This window comes from Homarus americanus, unplaced genomic scaffold (assembly GCF_018991925.1).
Source record: "Homarus americanus isolate GMGI-L3 unplaced genomic scaffold, GMGI_Hamer_2.0 scaffold32583, whole genome shotgun sequence".
Classification (NCBI taxonomy): Eukaryota; Metazoa; Arthropoda; class Malacostraca; order Decapoda; family Nephropidae; genus Homarus; species Homarus americanus.
The window spans coordinates 35,055,924-35,081,003 of NW_024713129.1; the positions used below are offsets into that span (position 1 = coordinate 35,055,924).

At 43.9% G+C, this 25,080-nt stretch overlaps 1 protein-coding gene across 1 annotated transcript in view; it reads left to right on the forward strand.

Annotated features, from left to right (window-relative positions):
- Positions 1–25,080, forward strand: part of LOC121870785 — a 113,768-nt gene that overhangs the window by 81,355 nt on the left and 7,333 nt on the right. Inside the window, exon 5 of the mRNA XM_042372740.1 lies at positions 15,767–15,922. Within this exon, the coding sequence (XP_042228674.1) occupies positions 15,767–15,922 (156 nt within the window). The remainder of the gene's footprint in view (positions 1–15,766; positions 15,923–25,080) is intronic.

The window sequence follows — 25,080 nt, forward strand, 5'->3', positions numbered from 1 at the left end:
GTACGTGCCATCTTTACCTGTACGTGCCACCTTTTCCTGTACGTACCACCTTTACCTGTACGTGCCACCTTTACCTGTACGTACCACCTTTACCTGTACTTGCCACCTTTACCTGAACTTACTACCCTTAGCTGTACGTGCTACCTTTACCTTTTCTTGGTACCTTTACCTGTACGTGCTACCTCTACCTGTACTTGCTACCTTTAGTTGTACTTGCTACCTTTATCTGTACTTGCTACCTTTACCTGTACTTGCTACCTTTACCTGTACTTGCCACCTTTTCCTGTACGTGCCACCTTTACCTGTACTTGCTACCTTTTTAGTCAGGCTCCACCTTTATCTGCACCTGCTACCTCATCTGCACTTTACACTTAGTTGCACTTGCTACCTTTTTATCTGCACTTTTTACACTTTTAATTGTACTTCCCACCTTTTACCTTGCACATGCCACCTTTATCTGCATGCCACCTTTTTAATCTGTACTTGCTACCTTTAGTTGTAATTCTTGCTAATTCTCGCCTGTTACACTTTACTCTGTATTTTACCTGTACTTTGCCACTTTTACCTGTAGGTGTACTTTTGCTCTGTTTCAAGCATTTTTACTGTATTTGCTACTTTACCGTGGTATGTGTTATTTTACCTGTAATGTGCCATATTTTATTTGCACTGCTACCTTTACCTGAACGTGCAACCTTGCTTGTACGTGCTTACTCTTTTTACCTGTACTTCATACCTTTTACCTGAACGTGCAACCTTTTGCTCTGTAATAAATACATTACCTGTACGTGCCACCTTTACCTGTACGTGCCACATTTACCTGCACTTGCTACCTTTACCTTTACGTGCTACCTTTACCTGTACGTGCCACCTTTACCTGTACTTGTTACCTTTACCTGTACTTGCTACATTTACCTGTACGTGCCACCTTTACCTGTACGTGCCACCTTTACCTGTACTTGCTACTTTTACGTGTACTTGCCAACTTTACCTGTACTTGCTACCTTTACCTGTACTTGCTACCTTTATCTGTACATGATAGATTTACCTGTTGGTGCTACCTTTACCTGTACTTGCTACCTTTACCTGTATGTGCCATCTTTACCTGTACTTGCTACCTTTACCTGTATGTGCCACCTTTACCAGTATGTGCCACCTTTACCTGTACTTGCTACCTTTACCTGTACTTACTACCTTTAGCTGTATGTGCTACCTTTACCTGTACTTGCTACCCATACCTGTATGTGCGACCTTTGCCTGTTCTTGCTACCTTTACCTTTGCTTACCACCTTTACCTGTACTTGCTACCTTCATCTGTACTTGCTACCTTTACCTCTACGCGCCACCTTTACCTGTACGTTCTACCTTTACCTGTACTTGCTACCTTTACCTGTACGTACCACCTATACCTGTACTTGCTAACTTTACCTGTACGTGCATACTTTACCTGTACGTGCCACCTTTACCTGTACTTGCTACCTTTACCTCTACGTGCCACCGTTAACTGTACGTGCCACCTTTACCTGTACTTGCAACCATTACCTGTATGTGCAACTTTACCTGTACTTGCTACCTTTACCTGCACGTGCCACTTTTACCTGTACTTGATAATTTTACCTGTACTTGCTACCTTTACCTGTACTTGCTACCTTTATCTGTACGTGCCACCTTTACCTGTACGTGCCACCTTTACCTGAACTTGCTACCTTTACCTGTATATGCCACCTTTACAAGTACTTGCTACCTTTGCCTGTACTTGCTACCATTATCTGTACGTGCCACCTTTACCAGTACTTGCTACCTTTACCTGTACTTGCTACCTTTTTCTGCACTTGATACCTTTTCCTGTACGTGACAGCTTTACCTGTACGTGCCACCTTTACCTGTACTTGCTACCTTTACCTGTATATGCCACCTTTACCTGTACTTGCTACCTTTGCCTGTACTTGCTACCATTATCTGTACGTGCCACCTTTACCAGTACTTGCTACCTTTACCTGTACTTGCTACCGTTTTCTGCACTTGATACCTTTTCCTGTACGTGCCACCTTTACCTGTACGTGCCACCTTTACCTGTACTTGCTACCATTACCTGTACTTGCTACCTTTACCTGTACGTGCCACCTTTACCTGTAATTGCTACCTCTACCTTTACGTGCTACATTTACCTGTACTTGCTACCTTTGTCTGCACTTGATACCTTTTCCTGTACGTGCCACCTTTACCTGTACTTGTTCCCTTTACCTGTATGCGCCACCTTTACCTGTACGTGCTACCTTTACCTGTACTTGCTACCTTTACCTATACTGCCTTTACCTGTATTTGCTACCTTTACCTGTACGTCCACCTTTACCTGTACTTGTTACCTTTACCTGTACGTGCCACCTTTTGTATGTGCCACCTTTACCTGTGCCTACCTTTACCTGTATTGTACCGTGCTGTACTACCTGTACTTGCTACGTGCCATTACCTGTATGTGCCACCTTTACCTGTACTTGCTACCTTTACCAGAACTTGCCACCTATACCTGTATGTCCACCTTTACTGTACTTGCTACCTTTGTCTGTACGTGCTACCTTTACCTGTACTTGCTACCTTTACCTGCACCTGCCATTTTGTACTTGCTACCTTTACCTGTACGTGCCACCTTTACCTGTACTTGCTTCCTTTACCTGTACGTGCCACCTTTACCTGTACTTGCTACCTTTTCCTGTACGTGCCACCTTTACCTGTACGTGCAACCTTTACTTGTACTTGCTACCTTTACCTGTACATGCTACCTTTACCTGTACCTGCTTCCTTTACATGTATGGGCTACCTTTACCTGTACATACCACCTCTACCTGTACATGCTACCTTTACCTGTACGTTCTACTTTTACCTGTACTTGCTACCTTTACCTGTGCGTGCCACCTTTACCTGTACGTTCTTCTTTTACCTGTATTTGCCTCCTTTACCTGCACTTGCTTCCTATTACCTGTACTTGCTACCTTTACCTGTACGTGCCATCTTTGCCTGTAGTTGCCACCTTTACCTGTGCGTGCTACCTTTACCTGTACTTGCCACCTTTTTCTATACGTGCTACCTTTACCTGTGCATGCTACCTTTACCTGTACTTGCCACCTTTACCTGTACGTGCCACCTTTACCTGTACGTGCTGCCTTTACCTGTGCATGCTATCTTTACCTATACGTGCCACCATTACCTGTACGTGCCCCCTTTACCTGTACCTGCCCCCTTTACCTGTACTTGTTACCTTTCCCTGTACGTGCTACCTTTACCTGTACTTGCCACCTTTACCTGTACGTTCTACTTTTACCTGTACTTGCTACCTTTACCTGTACTTGCTACCTTTACCTGTACATGCTACCTTTACCTGCACTTGCCATCTGTACCTGTACGTGCCTCTTTTATGGAATTCATATTTATAAAACATCGAGTTCTTTACCAGCAGTTTAATGCACCACCTTGTAGTTGTTGTCAGTTAGGTAGAATTTGCCGGTTATTATGGCACACACGACGGTATCTTGCCAGGTGATGTGACGAATGAGCTCAATTTGGGTGTAAGGATGGTGGTGGTGGTGCTGTTGGAGGTAGTTGCTAGTGGTGATGGTAGGTCGCAGTGATGGTGTTGGAGGTAGGTGGTAATAGAGGTGGTGATGATGGTGGAGGTATGTAGGTGGTAGTGGTGGTGGTAAGTGGTGGTGGTGGTAGTGATGGTGGTGGTGATTGTGGAGGTAGGTGGTAGTGATGGTTTTAGGTGGTCGTGGTAATGTTAGAGGTAGGCGGTACTGGTGGTGGAGGTGGTGATAGAGGGAGGTGGTAGTGACGGCAGTGATGTTGGATATAGGCGGTAGTAGTGGTGGTAAGTGGCAGTGGTGGTGATGATGGTGGAGGTAGGTGATAGTGATGGCAGTAGATGGTGGTGGTTATGTTAGAGGTAGGCTTTAAGCGGTAGTGCTGGTGGAGTTGGTGATGGAGGTAAGTGGTAGTGGTGGTGGTAGGTGGTGATGGTGGTGATTTTGTAGGTATGAGGTAGAGTTGGTGGTGATCGTGATGATGTTGGAGACATGGTGGCGGTGGTGGTGATGATGATGAAGGTAGGTGGTTTTGGTTGTGGTAGGTGGTGTTGATGATGTTGGCATAGGTGATAGTGGTGGTGTTGGAAGTAGGCTATAGTGGTGGTGGTGGTGATGATGATGATGTTGGAGATATGGTAGTGATGGTTGTGATGATGATGAATGTAGTTGGTAGTGGTGGTGGTAGGTTAAGGTGTTCTTGATGGTGATGATGATGAATGTAGTTGGTAGTAGTGGTGGTAGGTTAAGGTGTTCTTGATGGTGATGATGGGCGAGGGAGGTGGCAGTGATGGTAGTGGTCGTAGTGGTATTGGTGGTAGTAATAGTGGTGATGGTGAAGGCTGGTGGTAGTGGTTGTAGTGGCATTGGTGGTAGTAATAGTGGTGATGGTGCAGGCTGGTGGTATTGGTGATGGTGTAGATGTTGGAGGTAGGTGGTAGTAGTGGTGATGGTAGTGGTGGTGACGATGATGGTGGAAGCAAGCGGTAGAGGTAGGTATGGGGTGGTGGTGATGAAGGTGGAGGAAGATGGTAGTGGTAGCGGTAGGCGGTGATGATCGTGGTGGTGATGTTAGAGTATGTGGTAATGGTGGTGGTGTTGTTAGAGGCAGGTTGCAGGGGTGATGGTGGTGATGTTGGAGGTTGATATTGGTGGTGGTGGTGACAATGTGGTAAGTGGTGGTGACAGTGGTGGTAGGTGGTGGTGACAGTGGTGGTAGGTGGAGGGGACAGTAGCGGTAGGTGGTGGTGACAGTGATGGTAGGTGGTGGTGACAGTGGTGGTAGGTGATGGTGACAGTGATTGTAGGTGGTGGTGACAGTGGTGGTAGGTCATTGTGACAGTGGTGGTAGGTGATAGTGACAGTGGTAGGTGGTGGTGACAGTGGTAGGTGGTGACAGTTGTGGTAGGTGGTGGTGGCTTTGTTGGTAGGTGGTGGTGACAGTGGTGGTAGGTCATTGTGACAGTGGTGGTAGGTGATGGTGACAGTGGCACTAGGTGGTGGTGACATTGGTAGTAGGTGGTGGTGACAGTGATGGTGACATTGATGGTAGGTTGAAGTGACATTAGTGGAAGGTGGTGGTGACAGTTATGGAAAGGTGGTGGTGACAGTGGTGGTAGGTGGTGGTGACAGTGGTGGTAGGTGGTGGTGGCTTTGTTGGTAGGTGTTGGTGGCAGTGGTGGTGACAGTGGTCGTAGGTGATGGTGACAGTTGTAGTAGGTGGTGGTGATTGGTGGTAGGTTGTGGTTGCATTGGTGGTAGGTGGTGGGAGTGATCAGTTCAATTCCTCTCCTGAAACAGTGGTCGTTCATATTGGTCCCAGGCTTTGTTGGGCTTAACTTTCGAGACGGAGGGTTTATTGTTGTGTGTGTGTGTGTGTGTGTGTAGACCTGTAACTTGCAAGGCCTGTGAGGGGTGGGACTTTTCAGTATGCAGTCCCACTTAAAAGTAATTTGCTTGTATTTATTTAGAGTCCCGTTGATATCAGTAAGATGACTGAGACTGTCGATAATTATTCCATCTGGACATTCATGTCTTCCATAAAAGTGGTTAATTATACACAAGACTGGTGTATATGTACAGTGTGTTATTTACAAATCTAAATACTGTACAGATAATTAGGCTGGCCCCGTAATGTGGTACTGAAGAGTTTTCGGTGTGAGTCGTGTGAATCGCGCTAGAACTGAGGCAAGCTCTTATGTTAGGCGAGCTCGTACTGAGGTGGTTCAGGCGTAGATCTTTACTCCATTGGGTCCAGCTCAAGACTAGCTAAGTGGCTTGGGGGTGCCACGCCAGTATAGAGTAATTCCCGCACTCGCCACCAGAGCGGTCTATGAATCAAGCTTTCAGAATGTTCTCGAAGGAGAAGGTAGTCACTTCTGTGGAATGTCAAGCTGAACAACAGTCAGCGGTGTTTACATTTTTTTTGCCCCCCCCCCTCCCCCCTTACATTCTTGTGTAAGGTGAAGCGCAGAAGCGTTTACAGCGCCCAACAGGGAAGCATGCTAAGTTCATGCTTGCCTTATGTCTCATGAGTTAAGGGCGTAGAAGCCTGAAGAGTCAATGGTTTATGTCTAAGCAAGTTATTGGAAGCTCCAACAACTTGTCCTTGAATACGAATTCGCAACTTTCGATTTACAGCAGGTACCTACTTTGCTGTTAGGTGAACATGGACCATTACGTGTAAAAATAACCGGCTGGTAAATGATCCCTTTGACCCATGAATCACTCTTAACTGGTGGTGCCATTATCTATAAATTACTTAACTAATTATCTAACATACTTGACTCACTGCAAGTGTGAAGCAAAGTATCCAATTACCACATATGAGCAATCAATTTAGTGTTTAAGGAATTACCTACTACTTAGAGAGAGAGATGCATCATACTTCGACACCCGGACAAGACAAAAAATCCAGCGATATTTTAGTCCCACGCCAAGCGCTATAACTTATGAACAACCTTTACACTCAACACGTCATTGAATAATGAATGTTCATAATTATACATCCATGGTTGTAAGTTATTAATTACTTACTCTAAATTATACAGTGTGTAAATTATACTGGTTACAGATTGCTCGACCACTTCGTTTCAACCGTCCTCGGGTGACTAAAATAAAAGAAAGAATGGGTATTGTTAAATGCCTACCTTGGTGATGATCTCAAATGATTACCACTATGTACTGCGTTAGGCTGTAAAGCAGATTTACCTAAAGCTGGTTTACAAAGTTGCTTCCTTACACAGCAAATATAATTATTATAGTGGCAATCACAGCGAACACCACGAAGGCTGAAGTCACTGTGGAATGAGTATCATCTGTCACAAATGTCAGTGGGTGCCACAAGGCTGCATCATCATCACTATCGGTATCCATTGATTTGTCCTTCAACACTGTAATGTTTGTGATCACTTCACTTCGGTGTATTTTCTGAAGGTCCAATGAGTGAGAGGTGATAAGTTTCCTGAGGATGGCCGATGGGTCATGGCGTGTAGCTCCCCATATGGTAACTTATAACGACTTCGTCCCATAGTGAAGCTTCTAGGCGATTCATCAGGGCAGATCACTACAACGGGCAGCTCCTGTGGGCAATACAAATACACAGTACCCTGGATCTCTTCTAGAAGTACACTGTTTAAGCGTCTGTTAACAAAATTACATGACTCTATATTTGTCGCGTTTTTGACTAAGTCCATTTCACAGTTACAATAAAACCCGGCTATATTAATTTGTGTAGGATAACAAATAAGATTACTTGCCTCCTTCTGGCATGTAGCATATGCTGACAGAGGTGGAGTCGCCATGAGAGATCTAAATCTAGACAGAAGGATAGATGTGGAAACGTTAATTATTATTACACCTTGACCATTCTCTATACTAGGGAAGGGTGTAATGTCAAATTTACGGAAGTCATGTTTATCCACGAATGGCAGATACAATATAATTTGATCGGGTGTGATAGAAACAGAGAGAAGACTGTAATAACTGAAAGAAAGTGAGTTAAGGTTAACCTTAATCACCAACTGATTCCTACCAGGATTAGCTAGCAAATGAAATTGGCTGGGCAGAAATGCGGAATTCTGGTCGGCCTGTTTCTTAAATACATTAATCTATTTCTACAACTGGGGTAAGTCATCTTCTGTGGCTACTCCGTGCAATGATTTATGAATGTAACCCAAGAAATTTAGAAGACCCCCCTTCCTTCTCCTCCCTTCACTTTGTGCAGGGGGAGCAATAGGAGAAGGTGTGTTGCTTGTATCCATGTAGCAGTGTGGAAACTGGTGCATAATGAGGTCCAAAGGTGATTTTGTACGCTCCAGTTGCCAAATCTATTGAGAGTGTATAGGAGTGTCATCCACAGTAGACTCAATAACCCTTTTTGTGAGACAGACCAAGTTATTAGACAAAGTAGACAATGTGGCGACTATATTAGATAATGGTTCTGCAAGTAAAAGTTACTCATTAGAACATCATCACGTGGATTTAGTACACAATTGACATGTAGGAGAAGAAAGATCAGTAGGGGTGATACAAGGTTCAGCGGCACTATGTGACTGAGCTGCTCCTTGAGGCTTCAGAAGCTTGAGGTTGTCCCCGTGTTCGTGTCTTGTTTCCCCCTGTATGTATGTGTTTCAACTGTTGTACCTGTGACCTGACTCGTGTTGCATAATTCTATATGGACCGACAAACATGGGGTTCGTTTTGGATCTTACATAATTTTTAACCATCGCTGGACGACCTACGACACCGACAATGGGTCGTGTACTTTCATTGTGTTCGGCGGAGAAGGCGTTAGTCACTTTTCTATCTCATGCATAATTCGCTGGTGAATTAGTTTGGACAGTCGATGCCGTTCGCCGAGGAAATCGTCACCGAAAATTCGCTGTCTCCCTACTTCAACCTCGAATGGAAGTCGTTTGTCATAATTGTAGAGCGCGAAGTGAGGTGTGTCGCCGATGGAATCATGATAAGAACTGTTAATGGAACTTGGTACGTCAGACATACACTCATCCCAGTTCGTGTTAGTAATATTCAAGTTTGTACGAAGATGATTAAGAATCTTCCTGTTAAGCCGTTCAGCCATCCCGTTGGCTGCAGGATGATGGGCTGTGATATTACATTTATTAATGTTATAAAGTTCACATAATTTAGTTAATAGCACATTGTTAAATTCACCTCCGTTATCTGTAAGTAGAACGTTAGAAGTGTCATACCTGTCGAGAATATGACTCTTAAAGGCTCGGGCAATTGTCTCGGCGCTTTTATCAGGGATAGGTGCTAGTTCACGGTAACGTGTAAACGTGTCTATCATTACTAAAAGATATTTATTATTATGATGAGTCTCTACTAGGCCACCTAAAACATCCATGCTAATCTTCTCCCATGGACGAGAGGGTGTAGGATATTTGAGAACGGGGAGAGGTGCTAACTTAGTACCTTTTTTCTCGTTACAAACTTGACAATTGTCCACATACTCTGAAATCTGTCTAGCCATCTTGGGACAAAAGTAATTCAAGCGCATTTGTTTAATGCATCTGTCCTTGCCTGGGTGAGCTAGCTGTGGAGTGTCATGCAAGAGGACTAGTAGCTCGTGTACAAGCGGAGCAGGTATGACTAACTGAGTTACAGTACGAGCAGGAACACCAAGTTTGGTTTATCGGCAAAGAACATTATCGTGAACAACAAATTCACGGATAGGAACAGGAGGTTTAACGTCTAAATTAGGCGTACTACCTTTTACATAAGACAATATATGTGACTACATAGGATCAGCTTCCTGTGCCGCACGTGCTCGGTCAACATTAATTGAAGGAAACACATGCGTTAGAGCAACATGCCTAGATAACGCAGCTGCGACAAAATTATTCTTTCCTTAAAAGAACGTAAGTAATGGTTTGAACTCCTGAATAGTGAGAAACTATCTGGAAAACTTGCCTGACAACTCTGGTCTGTAGTTACAACAATTGGATATCCATACACAAAATCGCAATATTTCTTTAAAGACCATAACACAGCTAAAGCCTCCAACTCAGTAACACTGTAGTTCTTCTCTGCTCTAGAGAGGGTACGAATAGCATTTGCTATTGGGAGTTGCTTCCCTTTACTCTCTTGTGATAACTCTGCCCCTAACCCACTGTAGCTGGCGTCTGTGGTTATCATAAAAGGTTTCTAAAAGTCTGGAAAACAAAGGATGGGCGCTCTAGTAAGGCGGCCTTTCAACTCCATGAAAGCACTATGTTGTGGGTCTTCCCACTGGAAAGGTACATCTTTCTTAAGCAAACTAGTTAAAGGAAGAGCTATTTTTTGTTGATCCCTGTATAAAGGAACGATAAAAACTCGTCATACCAATAAAAGAGCGTACATCATCTGCAGTCTGTGGTATAGGATATTTACGGATGGCCTCAACTTTCCTAGCATCAATACTATTAACTCTGTCTTGGTCAACCACATGCCCCAAATATTGTATTCTAGGTTGTAAAAACTTACATTTTGACATTTTTAACTTTAAATTAGCATCTTGCAGTTTAGCTAACACATGTTCCAGTCTCACGAGGTATGGGACACATCTGGAGACATAACAATTATGTCATCCAGGTACACTAGGACTTCAGAGCCTAATATGGAACGAAAGATACTTGTCATTAACCTAGAAAATGTAATCTGGCTACTATGGAATCCAAAATGCAAGCATTGGAATTCCCAATGTCCGAGGGTGTACTGAAGGCCATTAAAGGTCGACTTTCCTCGTCCAATGGTACCTGCCAGAAACCTGATAGCAAGTTCCGGGTTGAAAAAATAAATACTGTGTCCAACTCTTTAACAGATCTCCCAACACAGGCATTGAGTAACGATCGGGGATAGTGTCTCTATTAAGACGGAGATAGTCTACACAGGACCTCCAGGTACCGTCTGGCTTTGGGACAAGCAACAATGGAGAATTCCAAGGTGAATTAGATGCTTGTATTACGCCTTGGGCAGGCATGTCCTCTACACACTTGTCTACCGTTGCTCTCTATGAATGAGGGAGGCAGTATGCAGGAATGTAGATGGGATTAGTGCCTGGTTGTACGTTAATGTGGTGTTGAACAAGTTGGGTCTCTCCCAGAGGTTCTCCCTTGAGTGCTGTGGCTGACCTGTATTTCTTAAGCAAGTCTAACAGTGTAGGTAAGGCCTTGGTGAATCCTGTAGGAGGAATGTGGCTAGCGTTAATTAATGAAGGGGCATTTGTTGTTCTGAGGTTAGAAGATTGTTCAATATCACATTATGTTGTAAGTACGTTAGGCACTGTGTTAGTTACACAGACTTAAAAATCATTGAGTTCTTCGTCCTCAATGGATCCCTTTAAAACAGAGAATGCAACAACCTTCGTACCACAACTGGTACGTTGATGGAAAGGGAGTCTACTGGTCAGGTACAGTTTCACCTTTCCATCATAACTCTGGTGTAGCAAACAGTCTATGTTGATCCCTGTTGCCTTCACTGTGGATAGCTCGGCGAGACAGTAAATCTTAAATCTAGGATTAGTATGATCGAGACTCCGTTGTTCTAACCAGTTAGTATCTAACTTGAAGGAAGCTGCAGTTAACGGATCAGGATACGGATGTACACTCCGAAACCATAATCTCTAGCCCACCTGGGTCGGTGCTGGAGGTTAGTACAGCGCCCTTTCTGGACGGGAGCCCACTCTAACTATCACGAGGCAACACACGCGCAAACACACACAGTCATAGTACGGCTGTATAGATGATATTATTTATAAATATTGTATATGGCATTTTACACTCTGCATTATCTGCCATTATATATTAACACAAAGAAAAATTACCATAGGTTGTAGTTACGAAAGTATGAATGGAAATAAACACTTCCAAACCACCCAGTGAATCCACACAACGTTTACAGCGCTTGTGTCTGTGTGTGCCAGACCACGATGCTTCCACCACTCCCCATCTATATCTTTTATTTTCCCATCATTCGCGTAACTATATGAAAAATCGTGCTTAATTTAACTACACATTTCAAAAACCTTAAATTACATGTGGATCAGTCACTCCTCATTTGACACACGTATAGTGTAATACTTTGACCATCCCACCTGGGCACATGGATGCCCACGGTAACTGTCACGGGGCAACATACGCACGAACACACAAGTTATGATATGAACCCTTCCAGGCTTCACTATCATTATCATGTTATGTTCATCGTGCTCTGTATATTGGTAACTAGTCATAGTATCAATACATGGTGGAAAATCTATATTATTATACTGTAATATTGCATTTTATTGCAAACCGTATAAAATCGCGTTTAACTCTTCTCAACAAATACAAGGATGAATTATACGACTTACCCTTTGAGCAACCGTGTCCACACTGATACGGCAGGCCTCCCTACACACGACGTCATGTCGGTCATTCCTATGTCCTTTGGTTCTTCATTTCGTAACTCCAGTGTGTGGTGCTTTCCCTCACGTCCAATGGTTAAATGAGATTTTTTACGGTATTGCAGATAGAACGATGAACATAACATGATAATGATAGTGAATAGGGTTCATACATAAGCTTATGTTGCCCCGTGACAGTTACCGTGGGTCTCCATGTGCCCAGGTGGGATGGTCAAAGTATTACACTATAAGTGTGTCAAATGAGGAGTGACTGATCCACATGTAATTTAAGGTTTTTGAAATATGTAGTTAAATTAAACAAGATTTTTTATATATAGTTATGCAAATGAAGGGAAAATAAAAGATATATTACATGGGGTGTGGTGGAAGCATCGTGGTCTGGCACACACACACACAAATGCTTTAAATGTTGTGTGGATTCACTGGGTGGTTTGGAGGTGTTTATTTCCATTCATAATTTCGTAACTACAACCTATGGTAATTTTTCTTCGTGATCATATACAATGAAGATAATGCAGAGTATAAAATGCCAGATACAATGCTTATACATAATGTCATCTGTACAGCCGTACTATGACTGTGTGTGTTCGTGCATGTGTTGCCTCGTGATAGTTAGAGTGGGCCCCCGTCCAGAAAGGACACTGTACTAACCTCCAGCACCGACCCAGGTGGGCTAGAGATTATGGTTTCCGACTGTACATCTTGTGCTAGTTTCCCTGGGCACACGCCAGAAAAGTAATAAGTGTTAGTTTGTGAGCAAGCCCCCACCGCTGAATTGAAGACTTCACCTGATTGGTCATTTCCGTGTGAGACAATCTATCTATATAAACTAGTTGCGACAGAAACCTCGTAAACTTCAGACGACGCGTCTGCTAATCTGTAATTCCGTTTGGTACTGGGAGTTTGACATACTGTACATACGCTGCTAAACTAACGATTTCTTGGATGACAGTAATTAAATTGTCATGAGGGACTCTTACTACACGGTGGGCTTTCATCGTCGGGAAGCCGATTAACAAATTCTCTGGAATGGAAATTCCGTGCACAACATAGGGCAAACAATCTACAGTATGTGTGTATTCCCCAATTTAAACTTAAGCTGGATTGCACCTGTAACGTTAACGCCTGGGCCGTCTATACCTGTAATACGAGGTAGTTGCTCGTCTGTACAAGAATAGGAATCCGTAACTAAAGTACTTAAAACACTAGAATCTATGACATTAACTTCAACACCTGTGTCTAAAATGACTGAAATGTTAGTCTGATCCACTTAACCCCACACAATGGGTCCTGTTCTCCCTCGCGCCTGGAGAAAGGTGTTAAAGATCTGTGACAAAGACAACACTTGTGGATCACAGGTACTGGAAACTGAGATAGTATCATTGTTTAAGTGGTTACTGGAGGAGGCAAACTGAAGTGTTTCCCATTGTGGAGGAACATTTGTGTTAGGTGTCACCTGTGACTGTAGGAACTGTTGAAACTTTCTGCACTCAAGTGTGTCGTGTGTCCGGACTTTATGGATGCAACAGTACTTGTTCCCTGGTGCCGGAGCTGACTGACTCTTCCTAGGCTGTGACTGAGGTTGTGAACCCGTACCCTGTGTATAAGGTGTAATAGGCTGATAACCCGTAGCAAGAGCACGCCCGCCAGGAGCCGCTGAAACAGTATGGTGAAAATTAATACTTGGACATTTTGGTTTAATGTGACCAGGGACTCCACAAAAGTGACATACTACTGGTCCATTTTTCTTAGGTATTGGTTTGTGGGTACTTGTGGATGGCTCATTCCTGTTCTTAGGTTTACTTGTTACTGCATAAACCAAAACGTTCCTCAGAAAAACCTCCCTTATGATTAATAAATTCCTGAAACTCCATTAATGTAATATCAGGAGTTGTAATAGCTTCAGACACCTTACGCCTGACCTGTGTAGGAACACTACGTTAAATGATACTAAATTGTAAAAAACTTGACAATGGACTCAGCACTCATACCAGGGTAATTCCCATTAAGTAAGTTATGTAAGTTTTGCCTTGCGCGATCAACACGCACTAAAACCTGTGAGGGTTTTTCACCAAAGTTCCGTTCCATTGTAAAATAATCATGCAACGTTGAAAAAAAATCTGTCTGGCGTCCATTCGAACACACTGATCTCCCAGCTTTCTTAAATTCAGCCCAGTTAGAGATCGTTACTCATCTCTCCATATTCTGCAACGTACCTCTCTTCAGATTGAGGATCCGTGTGATCAATCAAATTATGGGTACAGTTAATAATCTGAAGGCCAGTTGGGTGCGTAATTGAACACTTAGACCTAGCAAATTCTACACTGTTGGGAAGCCAAACCTCAATCTCGCTTAATTTCCCTGAAAAATATGGGTACTTAAGGTCGAGACTTGTGTATGTGTGGTTTACCACCTGGGTGGGTGGAGGGGTGTTAGGACGAGACATGTTAAAACTGGCTCTTCTAATCACGTTCCTAAACCTTTTAAACACTGAGGTAATAGGAGCACTAGACGATCTACGTCGTAAATTATAGCTATGGGGCATAGAGAGAGAGCGTTAGTTACACGTAATATATAACATATGTCTGTAAATTGTAAAAATTACCTTAACTATAAACTATAAAATAATTCTCAGGTAAATCGTGAACTGAACACTTCACTCGTCAACTAACAATGAGTACAATTAGTGTATAAACAACTTAACCTGGATAGATGTCTTGACAGTTGTGGAAACTGTGTAGAAGATGAGTGAGGAGTCTTTTCGCTGCTCCCAGCTTGGCGGATGAGGAGTAGGTGTACACCTCCGGTTTGCTCTCCCGTCCCAGGAATGTGTTTTGCGCTGTTCCCAGCTGTTTCAAGGCCCCGAGGAGGTGAGTGACGCGTTGTGAGGGAGCGTGTGGTGCTCTTCCTGGGCGATCAGCTGAGTTTTTTTTTACGGGAATTAGCCCACCCAGGCACAGGTCACTGACCCACATCGGGGCCTGGGGGGCGAAAATGTTGTTGTAATAATAATAATAATAATAATAATAATAATAATAATAATAATAATAATAATAATAATAATAATAATAATAATAATACTAATAATGATAATAATAATAATAATAATAAATAAATAATAAATAATAAATAATAATAAATAATAATAATAATAATAATAATAATAATAATAATAATAATAATAATAATAATAATAATAATAATAATAATAATAATAATAATAATAATAATAATAATAATAATAATAATAATAGTAATAATAAAAATATAGAAATACAAAATGAAAAAAAATCAAAAGTGTGGAACAATATATGTATGTTGTGTTGTCAATAGTAAGAGAAACAATTGAGACCCTGCAATTGTGTGTAAATGAGGCAGAAAGTCAGATCAGCAACATGGGACTTGGTCACAATTTTCGTGATGCCATGTGGCAGCAGGGTCTACCGTAGACAACACATTATGCTTCCAATATATTCCCAGGCTTGGGATCTCACAACTGAAGACAGTAGACCAGCATATTTTTCTGTGTGGTGTTACCTAGTATGAGACACGTTAATAAATTACATTAATTACATTAAGTTCCGAAAGTTTAGGTTATTGGGGTAATTTAGAGAAAAGGTTAGGTTAGTATAGATTAGGCTAAATTAATCCAGGTTAGGATAAATTATGTTCGGATAAATTAGACTAGATTACATTATGTTAGGTTAGGTTAGGTTAGGTTAGGTTAGGTAAGAAGCCTCTCCCTCCCTCATTCTCAACACTGATGCTCGCGGTGTACACACAGGAGAGAAGCACGCGGCCCTGCACAATGGTCAGGGTGATGGTAGCGAGGAACACAACTCCGCCCCCGGCCTTCTCCACCGCTCCAACACCCCACTCCTCATCGGTTCCTCCTGCCTGTTGGTGATCCTCCTCTCTGTGTACATCGACAACTTTTACGGTGAGTGTGCTGATGAGTATTACTGATGTGTATTAGTGTACTATGTATATAAGCTGGTCGAGTATAAACCTCATGACAAGCACAAATCTTCCTCTCCTTAAAAAACTACAAATAGGAACTATTAGGACCAAGCATCAATATCTATGTCAATATTGTAAGGGAGTATTGCAGAGACAAACACTTCCTGCATTTAGCACCCGAAGAAGGAGGACCACTCTTCACCCCTCAAGACTCCAGAAGGTGACTATGGTGGTAAATTTAGGGGGAAGACCTGAGTGCTGTACTGAGGTGTTGATGGTGTGTCCAGGAGGATGTGTTTTGTTCCAGGATTGTTGTGTTGTTGGGAAATTTAGGGTAGTTGAAATATATCATGAAGTGAGAGGTCCTGTGTACTCTAAGATGGGTTGGATATGAGTCTTTGAGATTCCTAAGGTCCTTTTGAGTTGTAGAGTACCTTTTCGAAATAGATCCTTTGAAGTTTCATATAAGTATCTTATGAACCTATCCGGTATTAACATCCTATGACGCCTTGAGATGGCGTTATATGAACCATGCTACTGCTAAGGACCTCATCACTTGAGCGATAACTTGAAACAAAACATTCTATGATGTCTGGAATTAGTTTAATCGTGATCCGTGTTATGACGAAAATCCTTCATACACTGTAGGATACATTCAAGCAAGAGGTACTTGAAATGCTCAATAGATGCCTTTAAATGGATGTGTAAGTGTTGGCAGGACAAACAAAGCCACTCAACTAAACTCAGAGGGTTAAAGTTTCCTAATTGTCTGCTAAAGAGATGACCACCGGACATAGTTCTCGTGAAGACGAAAAGTCACATTCTACAGCAGGGCTTCTTTATACCTACTGCAAGGGAAGGAGGGAGGGGAGGCATGGGGAGATGGAGGGAGGAAGAGAGGGAGAGGAGGGGTGAAGAGTAGGAGGGAGGAAGAGAGAGAAAGAAGGGATGGTGAGGAGAGAAAGGATGGAGAAGAGGTGGAATATCATAATAGGGTGTGTCATAAGAGGGAAGATCAGCTAAAACTAATGGCCCATCACTTTTTTGGTAGATTTTAGTGTATATAAACAGAAAAAAAATTCAGTTTCAATATTTTGCAACCTTTTGCTAGGTAAATTTTAGTGTGAAATTTATCGAAAATCTAACGTACAGCTGCATTAGTGCATTACAATTAAATAGTGAACATTGCTTTCTGACTTCATTCTTTAACAACCCAACTAACAATATTTTTTTTCTGTTTCAGATTCTGATGCATTTATAAGTTGATAATATTTGCGATGGCTGCTTGTGTCAGGACGAGGAACCAAAAATCCAGCCATCTCAGTCACTATCTTGGGTCTGGGAGAGAGCTCCTGAAGTCGGAGTTGCCTACATTGAGAGATGCTTTGAGATACGGTGTTTTAATCAGGCAAATCAGTGAAAAGAACCAAAGAACTTACACAAACAAAGACATTGCCAGTGATATGACCAAAGCTGTCTTGACACAGTACACTCTGGCTAACGCTCAGTTCAAGCCTCCAGTCATAACAAGTCAGAAGAAGATTAGTGAGAGACTGCTAGCCAGTTGGGAAAAGGCAAAGATATCTCTCTTGGGAGAGGAAAACTTGCAGTTAAGGACAGCTTTGCAAGCAACTGGACCAGTTATTTGACATAATTACTTGCAAGTGCCCAATTGTTCTCTGTCCTGAGTTTGGATGCGATCGTGACTGTAAACTGGAGGCCCACATCTCCTGTATTTGCAAGCGTGAACTGAAGATTCCTGTGATCGAACTGGCATTTGCCAAAGCAGAGAGAGAGAAGACTGGCAGTATAGGGGCTCTCATGATTTCTAGCCAAGATATTCCGGAGTCCAAGAGACAGGAGGCTGCCACAGAGAGACAGAAGAGGAGAAGAGTTGCCGAGGAAAAGAGACTTGAGAAGGCCCAGGGTGAGGTAAAAAGGCCGATGATTGGAGTCAAGCTGATTCAGAGTTTAATGACTTCCCCATGGCTGATCCGAGTGCTGACCAGGAGAATGGTGACTTTGTCCCTAACCCAGAAAATAATGATCCCAAACCTTCCAGGCATAAGATTCGAAATAGGAAAGATATCCCGAGCATAGCTCTGGCCAGCATGCGACACCACACTGGTCTCAGAGAAACTGCAGAGATAGCAACAGCTGCCTGGATTGACGGTGGTTTGATAACACCTGATGATGTTCACCTGGTGATAGATCATAACAAAGTAAGGAGAGCTCAGGAGAAACTTGTCAGTAACCTAGAAGAGGAGTTTGATAAGGGGATAAGAGAAAATGGAATCAATTGTTTGTTCTTTGATGGGAGAAGGGATGACACTAAAGTGTTCATGAAAGTTGGAGATTCTGACAAGTTGTTCCCGCCATGGTGAAGGAGGAACACTACTCCTGCTGCAGTGAACCAGGAGGGAAGTATTTGTGGCATTTCACTCCAGAGAAAGATGACATCAGGAAACCAGCTGAGATAGTGGCAGATAACATTGTGAACTGGCTCAGAGAGAGGAACGTAGACCAGACCCTGCAGGCCATTGGAGGGGACAGCACCAACACGAACACAGGGTGGCAAGGGGGGGGTCATACAGTGGATAGAGAGGAAGATTGGGAGGAAGCTGGTCTGGATTGTTTGTGACCTCCACACCAACGAGTTGCCACTCAGACATCTGATCCAGGAGCTGGATGGCAAGACTCTTTCAAACAACAGATGGTCTGGTCCTCTTGGCAAGATGCTGGACTCTGCCACTGAGTTAGAAATAAATTTGAGCTTTGAAAAAATCACAGTTGGCCCTCCACTCATTGAGCTTGCACATACTGTCATTGACGACCTGAGTACTGACCAGTACTATGGTTACATGATTTGCAGTGCCATCAAAACTGGGGTCATGCCTGATAGACTTGCTTACCTGCAGATAGGTCCAGTCTCACATTCTAGGTGGCTCACAACGGCTCTCAGGTTCTGCAGAATTTGGGTCGCTCATCATAAACTGAAAGGGAACCAGCTTCACAACCTGAGACTTATTGTCCAATTCATCGTGAGTGTCTACTTGCCAAATTGGTTCAACACCAAGGTCAAGTCATCGTTCTCCGAAGGTCCGAGGCATGTTCTCTTCCAGCTTGAGCTCCTGAGGAGTCAGCCAAGGAAGGTTGTTCAGATTGTGGAGCAGACTGTGAGGAGATCTTCCTGGTATGCTCATCTCGAGGCAGTTCTGCAGACAATGCTCTGCAGTAAGGATGAGGAGGAGAGAAGAGTGGCAGTCAAAAAGATCTTGGATATGAGACTTATGAGAGGATCTGGGCATGACGAATCAGTTGGTGACGATTCCTTCAGGGTCAGGAAGACTCCTGAAGTCAATCTAGGTGCCAAGACCCTCACTGATCTCATAGATCTGGATAACATCCAGGCTGGCAGTGAGCCCCCTCTTACCTGCAGCCTCACCAATGTTCAAGTCAGAGCTTTCCTGGACAACCCCATGCATGTCCCTGCCTGGCCCTCGCACACCCAGAGTACAGAGCGTTGTGTACAGCAAGTGAGCGAGGCCAGCAGTCACGTGTAAAGCCAGGAGAGGAGGGAAGGCTACATCCGAGCTCAGGTGGTCAGCAGGGAGGTGATGAGTAGAAACAGAAGCAAGAAAGACATGTTCTCTATGGTGTGCAGCAACACCGGGTCGTAGTAGTAAAACCGGTTTTTGTATTTGATGATTTTGTTTTCTAAAGGAATATTAAATTTAATAAATGTGTCAAGATCATTCGTTTCACTATTCTGGATCATTTTCATCCTAATAAATTAACCTGATACATTTACTTTACCATGGGCCGATTTTTCAAACTCCAAAAAAAAAATTTCGCCTCCTTATGACACACCCTAATATCGTAAAGGAAAGAGTTAGGCTCAACGAGGCATATAACAGACAGGTTGATTGAGGACAGGAAAAATATGAAAGGAAATGGGAAACTGCAGGAAGGACTCTGTAGCAAATTGGCACCTGTGTCGAATTAGCTCAGAGGAAAGGTGTTCGCCCAGAACACTCTCACTCTGTGTTAGGTTAGGTATACTACACACTTCACCAGCAGGGCAACAGCGGCCACAGAGTGTCTGTAGGGGAGATGTCGTACACTTGGCATGGTCGCCATGGTACACCATGGCGACTTTTTATTATAATGTTCCTGTGTACTACTACTAATACTACTACTATAACTTTTTTTTTTCGTGGCCTCCTACCTCCCGCAATAGCCACACCTTCCCCACCATTTTATTACCTTAATATTAAATATCCTAATATATAAGTAGCTGTCCTATCTGTGTTGAATTAGTTCAGCCACAGATATATGGGACATTCAGTGACTGTAGCCTCATAGTCAATATCAGCAGCAGTTGTCGGCATTGGGGCAGAAGCTCTCGTTCCCCTGAGGCAGAGCAAAGCCGACCGAAGGAGAGAGAAAGACAGTCGACATCTCATCCAAGCTGTAACATAACTTCTCGGCTGCTGCTTCTGTTCGTAGATCACCTCCGAGAGTATGGCGTAGAAACATCTTGCACTTGGTCCCATCCCACCAGAGGTTGTGAACACTAGAAGAGTGAAGCTGCCTTCATCAACTTTTTTAATTCTCTCCCCATATGCCCTTATCTTGTCGTTGTCGTTCCTCCTGTGTGCAGCATCGAGAGCTAGGTTACGGTGACATGTGGCCACGGGATAAAAAATCCTGATGTCGAACAAAGCTCGCTGTCCTCCCTTCCAGAATCCTTGAGTACTGACGTCAACACGAGCTTCGTTAGATGTATTTGAAGTCGTATGTTGGAAGATCTCACCATCCAAAGGAAGGAGGGTCGGTTCTACCATGACATACCGGCAGATTTCCTTCAATATATTTGCTGTGAGGTCCCTTACTTTGTCATACCTCATGCATATGAAGCCCCCTTTCTTGCATCACCATGGCGTGATCGACATCATAGGAAGAGCCACACATGCATTGGGACGGCAAACCTTCTACTGGCTGACCGTACCATAGAGCGATGGCATCTGTAAATTCTTGTTTATTGAGACTGAAAGCATTTGCCCTTATCGGTAACGTAGTTAACCAGTTCGAGGCGCCCACCTCCTGCGCTACAGCTATTTTTTTTTCAAATTTTCTGGTACCTGCAGCAACAGTTGCTGCAGCTTATCATTTCGGCAGAGCAGTCGTTCTGTCGTAATGGACCTACGAATCTTGTTTACTTCACTGGTATCCACCTCCTCTGTTGCGTTCTGGGCTATTATGTGGTCCATGAGAGCTGCAATGAGCTTAAGTGAATTTTGATGTGCGGTGGTTGCAATCTCCTCTGGATTGATTAGTCCCATCCCTCCCAGTCTTGATGGAAGTGCAAGAAGTGATCTTTCTGCTGGGGTTAAGTGAGGGTGTTTCACAAATTTCGGAATGAAATTAACACTGATAGCTTCTTCCAGAGGGTGGAGGAGGGGTCCGATATCGGGGATAGTACGCATCAGGTAGTTCCAACGATGATTGACTCCATGGGTGAATGCAGCAAAAGCCGTATGTGGCTCTGTCTTAGCAATCTCAGACAGACCTTGGATATCACTAACTCACTCATTCACCTTTCCCGCTATGTACTCGGTCTTGAAGTCCGTAGTGCTAATTACTGCGCCTAGATGTCTTCGGCCGTCCTTAGTTATTTTGACCTCACATCTGCCAAACACCGCCATTGCCCGTTCATGATTATTCTGGCTTCACGATGAGGAAGGACTTGCTGGCGTTTGGGTGGTACCCTATTTGTGGACCTCGAGATGTTACCAAGTCCCACCACTTTTTAATGCCCTCCACTTTTCCTGCTCCTGTAAGGTCATCAGCATACGCCACTTGTTTGACCCCAGTTGTTCAAATTTTATTTCTTGTTGGAGCATTGATAGGCCTATTGCATACATTGCCATTGCAACAGGGTCCCCCCTGTGTTGTTCCCTCGGTTGACTGTAAGATGGTATCACCTCTTAGCGCCTTGTTGTTTACTATATAGAGGTCTGATGGATTCCTATACGAGTTTTCAACATACATTGCAAAGCTTGGACACTTGATCTTGATGTTGTGCAGAGCAGCCTTGCGGTTAAGTATGTTGAATACGTTTGAAGCATCCACCAGGAGAACGGCCTCAGAATCATGCTGCTCAAATATCAATCTCATGGCGTGAATGGCGGCCTCCCCGCCAGCCTGAGGCCAGCACACAGTTGTAGGTTCCCTGCTGCTGCCCTGATATCATCCTTTACCACCTCCATTATGCATTTTCCGATGATTCGCCTCAGCACTTCCCCCACCCCTATAGGCCTACATCCTGGATTCTTTTCCAGAGGAATGAGGTGGCAGGCCCTCAGGGCCTGGAGGTAATGGAAGCAAGAGGATGACAGCTTTCTTGCAAGGATGGCAATGGCAGTGCAGAGATCGCTTGCTGCAGGGCCAAACTTGTTTGTGCTGAGGATGATTCTCCAACAGTTTGCATCCAGACCTGAAGGGCCGGCTCCTCCGCGAGTCTTCAGTACCTTTTTCCACACCATCTCTCCTGTTATTTTCTGGAACAGGACAGCGTTTGGTGGGATATAGTCACCCTCGAACCTGATGCCTTCTTCATCACTTGCAGGGGGATGTTTATCTTTCAGTAGTTTTATTGTATCTCTGTTTATTGGCATAACCCCACCAGGAGGATTCCTCTGTGAGAGGTCTTACCGCCAGAGACACTTTTCCCACACGCATTTTGTTTCCAAATTTTCTTGCCACGTCATCGGTGTTTTGCTTTCCGTCACCCGTAATTTTTAGTCTCTCCTGCAGTGTTCTTGCTTCACATAGGAGATCAGCAAGGGTCTCAGTGTGCCACATTGTCGATCTTCTCTTCATTGCTGCCACATTTTCTTTGTGCTTAGTCTTTGTGTGTGTCCTCTGACAAAATAGATGTGGTATTATTGCCAGAATTTGAAGAGCTAAAGGGGCGAGAAAGCGGTCCTGAGTGTAATCAGTCATGAGGCGAGTCATCTCCCGAATCATTTCTTTGGTGGCCGCACACTTGGGTGGTTCAAGTATTAGCGGGCGACCACCTGACAATTTCTGAGTAGGTTTCTTTGACCCATATGTCTGCATTTTCCATCGACATGCCAGTTCACTGAGGTGGCTGTCTCTCATTCTCCTCGTGGACGTCTGCTACTGAGGGAGCAGCATTTATTAGTACTACATTTTCGGGTTGAGTAGCCTCACTGCTATCATTTAGGAAATCATCGGACGGTTGGGTCCCGGCGATATTACTACTACTACTACTACTTTTATTTTTTTTAAATGGCCTCCAGCATCCCCCAATAGCCACACTTTCGCCACCATTTTATTACCTTAAAATTAAATTTCCTAATACATGAGTAGCTACCCTAGCTGTGTTGAGTTAAATGAGCCGCAGATCTATGCGGCATTCAGAGACTGTTGCCTTATAGTCAATATCTGCAACTGTTGTCGGATTTGGGGTCGATGCTCTCGTTCCCCTGAGGCAGAGAAAAACAGACTTAAGGAGAGAGAAGGACAGTTGACATCTGATCCAGGCTGTAACATAACTTCTGGGCTGCTGCTTCTGTTCGGATAGCACATCCGCGAGTCTGGCATAGAAGCATCTTGCACTTGCTCCATCACACCAGAGGTTGTGAACACTAAGGGAGTGAAGCTGCCTTGATCAACGTTCTGAATTCTCTCCCCGTATTCCCTTTTCTTATCGTTCTCGTTCCTCCTGTGTGCAGCGTCAAGAGCTAAGTTACGGTGACATGCGGCCATGTTATAAAAAATCCTGATGTCGAAAAAAGGATCGTTGTCCACGCATAGAGAATCCTCGAGCACTGACGTCAACACGGGCTTCGTTGGATGTGTTTGATGTCCTATGTTGGAAATTCTCACCGTCCAATGGAAGGAGAGTCGGTTCTATCCTGACATCACGGCAGATGTCCTTCAACATATATGCTGTGAGGTCCCTTACTTCGTCATGCCTCATGCATATGAAGCCGACTTTCTTGCACACCATGGCGTGATCGACGTCATAGGAAGAGCCATACACGCATTGGGAGAGCAAACCTTCTACTGGCCTACCGTACCTTTGAGCATTGGCATCTGTAAATTCTTGTTTATTGAGACTGAAACCATTTGCCCTTAACGGTAACGTAGTTAACCAGTTCGAGGCCCCACCTCGTGCACTATAGCTACGTTTTCTTTTTCTTCAAATTCTCGGGTACTTGCAGCAACAGTTGCTGCAAATTATCACTTTGGCCGTTCTGTCGTTCTGTCGTAATGGACTTTCGAATCTTGTTTACTTCAATGGTATCCACCTCCCCTGTTGCGTTCTGAGCTATTATGTGGTCCGTGAGGGCTGCCGTGAGCTTAGCTGAGTTTTGATGTTCGGTGGCAACAATCTCCTCTGGATTGGTCAATCCGATTTCTCCCAGCCTCGGTGGTAGTGCAAGGAGTGATCTTTCTGCTGGGGTTAAGTGAAGGTGTTTCACAAATTTGGGAATGAAATTGACGCTGATAGCTTCTTCCAGAGGGTGGAGGAGGGGTCCGATATGAGGGATAGTGAGCATCAGGTAGTTCCAGCGATGCTTGACTCCATGGGTGAATGCCGCAAAAGCCGCATGTGGCTCTGTGTTAGCAATCTCAGACAGAGCTTGGATTTCCCTAACCCACTCATTCACCTTTCCCGTTATGTACTCGGTCGTGAAGTCCGTCGTGCCGATTACTGAGCCTAGATGTCTTTGGCGGTCCTTAGTTATTTTGACCTCACATCTGCCAAACACCTCCATTGCCCGTTTATGATGTTCTGGCTTCACAATGAGGAAGAATTGCTGGCGTTTTGGTGGTAACCTATTTGTGGACCTAGCGATGTTACCAAGTCCCACCACTTTATGATGGCCGTCCTTTGATATTTTGACCTCACTTTCACCGAACACCTCCATTGCCCGTTCATAATGTTCTGGCTTCACAATCTGGAAGGGCTTGGTGGCGTTTGGGAGGTATCTTATATGTGGACCTCGTGATGTTATCAGGTCCAACCACTTTTTGATGTCCTCCACTTTTCCTGCTCCTGTAAGGTCGTCAGCATACTCCACTTGCTTGACCTCAGTTGTT